The 6,766-nt window shown below is 37.9% G+C and overlaps 2 protein-coding genes across 3 annotated transcripts; one reads left to right on the top strand and one right to left on the bottom strand.

The window, feature by feature from the left end:
• LOC109165404 (PAP-specific phosphatase HAL2-like) lies at nt 1–2,272 on the top strand. The gene is made up of 3 exons (XM_019314143.1): nt 1–454; nt 849–1,536; nt 1,697–2,272. Exons 1-3 carry the CDS (start codon nt 61–63, stop codon nt 1,998–2,000), a joined length of 1,386 nt encoding a protein of 461 aa, XP_019169688.1. The 5' UTR covers nt 1–60; the 3' UTR covers nt 2,001–2,272.
• On the bottom strand, nt 2,181–6,191 carry LOC109165406 (secretory carrier-associated membrane protein 2-like). 2 transcript variants are annotated; one of them, XM_019314145.1, is made up of 12 exons: nt 6,057–6,191; nt 5,341–5,433; nt 5,171–5,233; nt 4,501–4,534; nt 4,260–4,382; nt 3,990–4,052; nt 3,799–3,892; nt 3,509–3,554; nt 3,344–3,411; nt 2,836–2,884; nt 2,597–2,662; nt 2,181–2,475 (listed from the first exon to the last, which is right to left on the bottom strand). In XM_019314145.1, the coding sequence occupies exons 1-12, from the start codon at nt 6,111–6,113 to the stop codon at nt 2,389–2,391; spliced, it is 843 nt and encodes a 280-aa protein (XP_019169690.1). In that variant the 5' UTR covers nt 6,114–6,191; the 3' UTR covers nt 2,181–2,388. The 2 variants fall into 2 exon arrangements, with proteins under 2 accessions (XP_019169690.1, XP_019169691.1); XM_019314146.1 differs by lacking the exons at nt 5,171–5,233; nt 5,341–5,433; nt 6,057–6,191 and adding an exon at nt 4,677–5,045.
• Between the last annotated feature and the right edge of the window lie 575 nt (nt 6,192–6,766).

The raw sequence follows: 6,766 nt of genomic DNA, 5'->3' as shown, positions 1-6,766 counted from the left end.
AGAACTTTCCTCCGTAATATACATAATTCAATATTTCAATCTGTGTGTGCGCTCTGTGAAATGCTCATGTCTTGGGTAAACTATCCTACGACCAAAGTTCCTTCACGTGTCTTCTGCCACACCAACAAAGATGCCAATTTCCTCCCCAACCATAACCACATAGGAATACACAGAAACCCTTCTAACTTGTTTCCTAGGAACTGCGTGAATTTCTCAACTGACCCAATTGTCTCTCTACCAACCAATCTTGCTTCAGTAATGGATGAACCCAAGAATTTGGGGATTGGGTCTGTCACTTCTGACCCAAACGACAAGTATTCCAGAGAGCTGGGAGTTGCAGTCAGAGCTGTGCATATGGCATGCTTGCTCTGCCAGAATGTCCAAGAAAATTTGATTTCTCAAGGCTCTCAGCAAGTCCACTCCAAGGATGACAATTCTCCTGTTACAATTGCAGGTAATTTGGGTTGTGTTGTGTTGTGTTTATCCTTTTTGGATTAGTTTCAGGTTTCTTGAAAATGGGCATTTTTTAGTTTTTGTTAAATCTGTCTTTTCTGTGAAAGTTATAATTTTTCTTAATTCTTTTGGTTACTTCATGATGTAGAGCTTATATTTTTCAGCATATAATATATACAATAAAAATGTGTAATCTCACGGTATGGTTAGACTTTTAGTTGAGACAGAACGTACCTTTTAATTTGATATTAAAGCCATTGTGGAAGGTCGTAGAGGTACTATGTCCATGTTTTTCTTGGCCTGTCAAAAAAGTTATTAGTATCACTCCCTGTGGTCAAATAGTTGCTTAATCAGTTCAAAGATTCCAGCAAATCTTACATTATTACATGTTGCAGATTGGAGTGTTCAGGCAACTGTGAGTTGGGTACTTTCTGAGGCTTTTGGTAGTGAGAATGTATCTATTGTTGCTGAGGAAGATGTTGAAGAGCTCTCCCAGGCTGGGGCAACTGGGCTACTAGACGGCGTGGTGAAAACAGTGAACGAGTGCCTGGCTGATGCACCGCGTTTTGGACTGACAGCACCAGCTTTGGCTCTAAGTGCTGAAGAGGTTCTGGAAGCCATTAACAGGTGCAACCCCTCGGGGGCGAAGAGCAGCAGATTTTGGGTGTTGGATCCTGTGGATGGTACGTTGGGGTTTGTACGTGGAGATCAATATGCCATTGCTTTGGCGTTGATAGAAGATGGAGTGCCAGTTCTTGGAGTTCTTGGCTGTCCAAATTACCCAATGAAGAAGGAATGGCTTCAGTATCATAACGGATACCAGAGAATTCTGTCCAGGTTGAGTTCACCAACATCTGAACCTTGGGATAAAGGATGTGTGATTTATGCGAGAAGAGGCAGTGGCAATGCCTGGATGCAACCTCTCCTTCGCGGTGAAAAGAACTTTATTTGGCCAAACTCCGCTGCACAGATTGAAGTATCCTCCATTGATAACCCTGCATTGGCTACTTTCTGTGAGCCAGTTGAAAAGGCGAATTCTAGCCATTCTTTCACAGCAGGGCTTGCTCACAGTGTTGGACTTAGGTGAGCCATTACATCTATTATATACACTCTGAAATAATATAACAATAATTATCAAAACCCGAAAGCTATGGTAGTTCAACTATATGCAACTGCATACCTTTTTCTGCAACAAGGCTCAAACTCCAGTGCTTACAGTTGCGCGTGTGTTCTGTATTCACAGGAACCAACCACTACGCGTGTACAGCATGGTAAAGTATGCAGCCATAGCCCGAGGAGATGCTGAAGTATTCATGAAATTTGCCAGGGCGGGTTACAAAGAGAAGATATGGGATCATGCAGCCGGAGTTGTTATCATTGAGGAAGCTGGAGGCATGGTCACTGATGCCAGAGGAAATCCACTGAACTTTTCAGAAGGCATATACTTGGAAGGCCTTGATCGAGGAATAATCGCTTGCTCTAAGGCTACACTGCACCAAAAGATCATCAGTGCCGTTGATGCTAGCTGGAATTCCTCTTGCCTGTGATTTAAATTCTGCACGGTGAGTTCTGAGTTCTCCATTGCAACTCTGCTTCTTTAACATCAGACAACTAGACAAGTACTGCTGTCAGCTTAACATGATTCATTGAGTAGAATGGTAGCATTCATTATTCGTTTTTTGGAACCTGAATTAGTTTTATGCATAGCATATAGAAGCAGGATTATGATGAGGTCGAGAAAGAGATGTATAAAACACAAATCAGTTGAATGAACATATCCACAAATACAGCAAGTATAATTGCTGTTTTGTTCTTTAAAGCAGTTTTGATCAAAGTGTAACACACATCACCACAAGAGACTATGCAATTATGAAAATATAACAAACTTCATTTCCCTCGAAAACTGAGAAGTATGATTGTCCCAGTGCAAAACTATCATATTGCTGCCCTCAAGGCTCCTGTTGTAGCCGCCTGTTTCATCTCTGCAGCTTTACCACTGCCTCTGAAGTACATGTATACTTGCTGCAAATTTACGCAGAAACAACATCAATGATTTTGCAAAAAAAACCATCAATGAAAATAATGAAATTGTAAATGAATAGATATTCCAAGAAGAAACATAAATGGAGTATAGGAGTCATACCTGAATAACCCAAACACTAAGCACCGACTCGAAACAAAATAGCCCAAAACCAATGAAGTAGAAAACCTATAAGATGAGAGCAAAAATGAGCATGTTAATAGGTTTTGGTGTTTATGCAGGTTTCTGAAAAACAGTCGATTTTGTGACTTTGTCCTTTCCCTATGCCCCAACTGTCCCAGAAGAGTTAGGGTGGTAGATATATAAGACAATATATGGTCAAGCAAACCGTGAAAACTTACCCCAACAAGTATTTGCTTGCCAATAAGATCTACTGCAGGAAGGATACCTCTGTTCCAAAAATACATCCAAGGTCAGACCATTGGCAAAAGTGCAAAATGGATAAAATGTACTTCAGTGTCAACCATAGACAACACAAATTTCCCCATTAATGGCACATCCTTTAAGTAATTACAATTACAATTGAGAAATCATAGCAAGCACATTAGATTTCATATAATTTTACGTTAACTCCCACCTTTTAAAGGGGTATTGAAGCGCACAATATTCTTTTACTGACCTTACTGCATGTTTAATATCTATTAAACAAGGAACTAATCAGTATATGAACCATGCATGACATGAAATCATGAATGATCAAGTAAATTTGTGTCTCATTGCATAAATAAAAGGGTTTTGCTTTATTTAGATGACTTCTTTTTGGTAATTGCCAATGTTTAACTGCAAAGCATTATATATTGAGACAGTTGGAATCTCATTATGAGATGCCAAGAAGTCAAAAGAACTTACGTTAGAGACTTTCCTTTGAAAACCACTGGAGGAGCAACTGCAGCAAAGATGCAGAACACAAGGTGAAGCTGCATAGAGGGTCAAAATGTGAGAAATATCCTCCAAGCTCAGCAGAAACTTGGATTGAAACCGGGGGGAATTTTAACACCAGTGGAAGGAACTTACTGAATAAAACAAGAAAAACCACCCAAACCTAAAAGCACTTTCAGACCTGCAACATCAACAAAAGTAGCACCTCCAAAAATGAGTTGAACAATTCTCGTACCGACTAGGAAAGAAGGAAAATCAAGTTCACATAGTGAGAGAACTAGAGGCAGCACTAGCACTAGTTACAATTTCATCCAAGCAAGTAGATCACCATAATAAATATTAATGTGGTGGTGTATTTTTTAAAATCTGAAAAGCACATTCTGCCAAAACAAGTTAAACTTTCCAGTGAGAAATGGAGCATTTACCTAAAAGCACGATAGAGTGTACGATACCATAGAACATAGGCTCCTGGGACACCTAAGATGAAGTAGATGATAGAAAGCAACCAGATTGTTGCATCTACCCAAAAAAAAAAAAAAAAGGTTTCAGGTTAGCATACATACAACATGTAGAGGCACAGAAAGCACTCCATAGACAGTGTCAGGTCTAGACAAACCTCCCTCTTTAATCCATGCAGTAGTGACAGCTATTATATTCCATAAAAGACATGCATAAAGCCCTGCTTGCCACCAACATACTATCAGTGCGTGTACATATAAAAAATAAATAAATAACAATAAAAGAGCCAAATGAGCAGTGTAAATAGATTGAAAACTTTGTGCCGGAGACTTCTCTATGGCAATGCACAGAAATTATTAAATTCTAAACAACCCATCAAGGCTAATTAAAGAGACAGACTTGATGTAGTAAATAAAAATTGGCATACCCAACAAGGTTGTAAAAGCAACATATTGCAGCTTTTGTAGATGAATAGGTATTTCATTGGCAATATCATGATGGATTATTGGGAAGAATGGTGGCCAGTTCTTCTCCTCAAGAGCAATACCAGCTGAAAAGCAAAGAGGATACTTGGACTCATTAAATACTGAGAAGACCATAAAATGCTTAACTGCAATATATAATTGATAAGAAAGGAGAAAGGAACTGAAATGAGAGCAAAAGAGCACCTCTTCCAGCAGCATCTGCTTTCCGCTTCAACTCCTACATAGCAGAAATGAAACAAATAATGAATATTTGTACATCACATATAAAGTGCATGAATCCCAGTCTCAATATCCCATTGAAGGATTCTATAGGCCATCAGCTCCCACCCTTCTCCCATAGCCTAATCCCGTCCACTCACAAGTTTTAACAGGGCCACTAGGAAGTCTTTACTAAACCTCTTCTTAGGTCCAAACCACATGCCATTATATCATATTATGCTTGTTAAGATATTATGGCATTTCACCAAGTGGATGAACTCTGATACATTGAAAAAGTATAATAATAAGAATAAGATGTAGAGAAAGAGTAGTCAGTAGATGGCAGCCATTTCTAGGAAGTAACAAGAAGAAAACCACAATGTCTACATTAAGCACATGTAGAACTCCAAAACATTGCCCTACTGTAACTTTTTAATCATTTGTTTTCTGCAAGTCTGCAACAGCTAATCCACACTACAAATGATGTATTATTTCAAGCTCTACAACTACTCAAGAACCAAAAGAGCCTAATGTGTAAAGTGTAAAATCCATCAATAAAATATATACACAGAAACCTTGTAACTAATACTGCCCCAACAAGAAACTTACATCCCTTCAAATGCAAATGCATTATTAAATGTTCATTAACATATACCTGTTCCCTCCTACTCAGTTCAGCCTCTTTAGCCTGCAACTCTGTCTCTTTCTGTTTTAAATCCTGTATTTAACATCTACTTCAATATAAAATGTCACCAGGAAATTCACAAGAAATCAAATATGTTGAATACTCTTGTATATTCATCAATTCTCAAATATTTCACAAACCGCAGCACTATCTAGTGAAATATCAACAGAGCCATTATTATAGAAACCAGCCGGATCAGGGGAGTTTGTAGCAGGAGGAACCCTCCCAGTGCCCTGCAAAGTTAAATATGTTACTGACAGAGATAATCATAAAAAAGTAGAACCCCTGCTCATCTAATTATCGACTAAATAGTAAACACATCCTAAATCCTAGTCATAGAATTCAGCACTAAAATCAGCATAAAATTACACTCCCTGTTCATATAATTATCAACTAAACACATCCTAAAGCCTAATCACCGAATTCAGTACTAAACTCAGCATAAAATTACACTCCCTGCTCATCTAATTATCAACTAAACACATCCTAAAGCCTAATCACCGAATTCAGTACTAAACTCAGCATAAAATTACACTCCCTGCTCATCTAATTATTGACTAAACGCATCCTAAAGCCTAATCACCAAATTCAGTACTAAATTCAGCATAAAATTACACTCCCTGCTCATCTAATCATTCTGTTCATGCACATTCAGGCTAAAGACAAATGTATGCAAGTACTCACACAAATACTTGTGTATAGCAACAAATCGTCCGATAGCGAGGTTGAAATACGAATCGTAATCTTAAAATGAACTTAAGAACACACAGATAAGCGCGAACACATGCACAAATACATATACACACATTACATATAGAGAGATAGGAAAGATGGCAGGGAAGGAGAAAGAGCATACGGCGAAAGGATTAACTTCATCGTCGTCGCGAGGGTTGCGATCGTAACGGCCAGCCATTTCAGCTCAGTTTTCACTTAGCTTCAGTAGCTGTCAAAAGTAACACTCAGAAAAACAGAGAAAATTTGGAGACAATTAGTCAATTATCAGACTACGGAAATTCAGATATAGGAATTTCAAAAAGTTTACTCCTTTTTTTTTAAACCGTCAATTATACAAAAATAGTATAAAATTTTCAAATTTTAAATTTTTTAAAATAATTAATGCAATTTTAAATTTTTGAATATAATTTTCGCAATGTATATTTTACAAAAAAAACTGCAAATAAGTCAATATTAAGGGAATCGACTGAAATGTAAAACTAACTTTCTAAAATTCTCAAAATATGAGGTGCTGAAAATTGGACGAAATTATGAAAAAAATGTTTGGGAAATGCGTTTTTCACATTTTCTGGTCAACACATGAAATGCAAGTGGGACTTACGTTTTTTTTTTTTTTTTTTTTTTCTTCCGCATGAAGTGAGTCAACGAGTTCAAGCTGGCGGGATGAAGAAAACCAATGGTCCTTGAGGGTTTCAAGAATGGGTTCGGCTCAGAAACGTCGGGCAGTTTGGAGAAGGGTTTCAATGGAAACGGAGAATTGAGTTTTGTTAATTTCTCAAAAGGTTACCTGAGAATCGACTGATAGAGAAAATTTGGCGAGCATCGATACAT

The sequence above is a fragment of the Ipomoea nil genome, unplaced genomic scaffold (genome assembly GCF_001879475.1).
Source record: "Ipomoea nil cultivar Tokyo-kokei standard unplaced genomic scaffold, Asagao_1.1 scaffold3069, whole genome shotgun sequence".
Lineage (NCBI taxonomy): Eukaryota > Viridiplantae > Streptophyta > Magnoliopsida > Solanales > Convolvulaceae > Ipomoea > Ipomoea nil.
Note: the sequence above shows the minus strand (reverse complement) of the source record. Positions and strands in the feature narration are given on the sequence as shown.